The sequence below is a fragment of the Eimeria mitis genome, genomic scaffold, assembly GCF_000499745.2.
Source record: "Eimeria mitis Houghton genomic scaffold, Emh_scaff4584, whole genome shotgun sequence".
NCBI lineage: Eukaryota > Apicomplexa > Conoidasida > Eucoccidiorida > Eimeriidae > Eimeria > Eimeria mitis.
Genome location: NW_013572895.1, coordinates 2,881 through 4,476, shown reverse-complemented (window position 1 = coordinate 4,476; position 1,596 = coordinate 2,881). Strand labels below are relative to the sequence as shown.

General features: G+C 52.8%; 1 protein-coding gene across 1 annotated transcript in view; it reads right to left on the bottom strand.

Moving 5' to 3' along the window:
* Positions 1–203: 203 nt before the first annotated feature.
* The window catches only part of EMH_0076270 (uncharacterized protein), a gene marked incomplete at both ends in the record, with an annotated part of 1,574 nt that continues 181 nt past the window's right edge, over positions 204–1,596 (bottom strand). The window contains 3 exons of the mRNA XM_013499709.1: positions 204–251; positions 424–824; positions 1,024–1,556. Coding sequence (XP_013355163.1) covers positions 204–251; positions 424–824; positions 1,024–1,556 — 982 coding nt within the window. The remainder of the gene's footprint in view (positions 252–423; positions 825–1,023; positions 1,557–1,596) is intronic.

Sequence of the window (1,596 nt, the reverse complement as noted above, 5' to 3'; positions counted from 1 at the left end):
TTCGCCGGGGGGTCCACGGTAAGAAGGAAAGTCGAGATGTCTATTAGAAGAAGAGAACTCCTCATCGTCCTCCATCCAGAGCTTCCACAGTGGGTGCGACAGCTGGCTATCTTTGTACGCTTGAAAAATAATGGCCCTTTTCAGCTGAATTATTTCTATAAGTTCAGGGCGTTTTCCTTCCTTATATACTGCAAGTGCAGAACTCAGTCGATTGACAAGCTTGCCCAGCACTTTTGTTCTTGCTCCACCTCCTAGTACAGGAAGCACATAATCCGTCTGGAACTTTTGCGCAAATTCAGTCCACCAACTGCCGGTATCCATCTTGTCGCCCAGGACCTCGATTGTGGATACAAGGTGGTCAAAAAGCATAAACAAAGATGATAGTTTCGTGAAAAGGTGGCTGGCTAGTCTCCTCTTACTTACCCTTGTCAGTTTGTCTATTGCATAGCTTGACAGTTTTTCGGCTTCAAGCATGAGGGCTTCCGCTTCTTCAGGCGTCAGCGAAGCCTTCGCAAACAAACTACGCATTCTCACGTATGAATCCATTGGACTGGACCTACCAAAGTAGGGCGCCAATGCACGCTCCGCATGGAAGCTTCGGCGGACATCCTTTGGATTCACAGCTGGCAACCGTACAAACGGATGCAGACTAATGTCCGTAGCCTCACAGGGTTCCCCGCCTCCACTACTAGTTGCCGGCACAGCTTGAGCTGCCGGTGACGTGCCCAAGAGCTTGACCGTAACATAAAATGGTCCCGTATGGTGGCCAACCTGTTGCGTTGGTGTCGTCTGAATTGGGCGCACTGCACTAGCCTGACCAACGTCTGCACGTGGGATCCTAAGATCCGCTCTACCTGCAAGCTCATTAGGGGTGGAAACNTCGCAATACAGTGCCAACTCCCGTTTGTTGAAAGGCTCGCTCATCCGTCAGCGCTAGAGAATCGTCAAGCGAGGCACCAGGAGTCAGACCGCCTTCACCGCTGATTGCTCTACCGAGTGACAAAGCAGTCGGCGGCCAGCCACCTGCGTTTAACTCATAAACTGCGGACGGTCCTACTGGAGATGTCGACACCCCCCATTGAATCCCTAGCAGTTCTTCCAGCTTCGCGGTTTGCGATTGTTGCGCGCCTCCCCCAACCCCTACGGTTGGATCCTCCGGCGTCCAGGCATCTGGGTCTAAGGCGCTGACCACACCGCCCACTGCTGCGCCACTCCCGCGTTGCCAAAATGCTCTAAACGACGCTTCTGAATGCGATGTCGACGGCGATGACTCATTAAGCCGAGGAAGCTTCGGTGGAGGCGGCTGCGCTTCATCTTGCAACATCTGTGGACCAACAGCGCGCATCCGCTCAAAAGTCGCCGCAGAATCGTATAACATGGCGGCGAGCCTAGACTTTGCCTCGCTCGCCTCTTCAACATACTCCGAAACAGCTGGCTGAACGCCAAATTCCTGCTCCAAATCCAGACAATGCTCTAAAATTTCCGACCGTTCCTGCTCATCTTCTGCGTCCGAAAGACTGCGTTGTACTGCTGCTCCGGAATTCAGTCTCCTTTGGCTAGTCCGGCACAAAGCCAACAATGCCAAAATTGTCACAA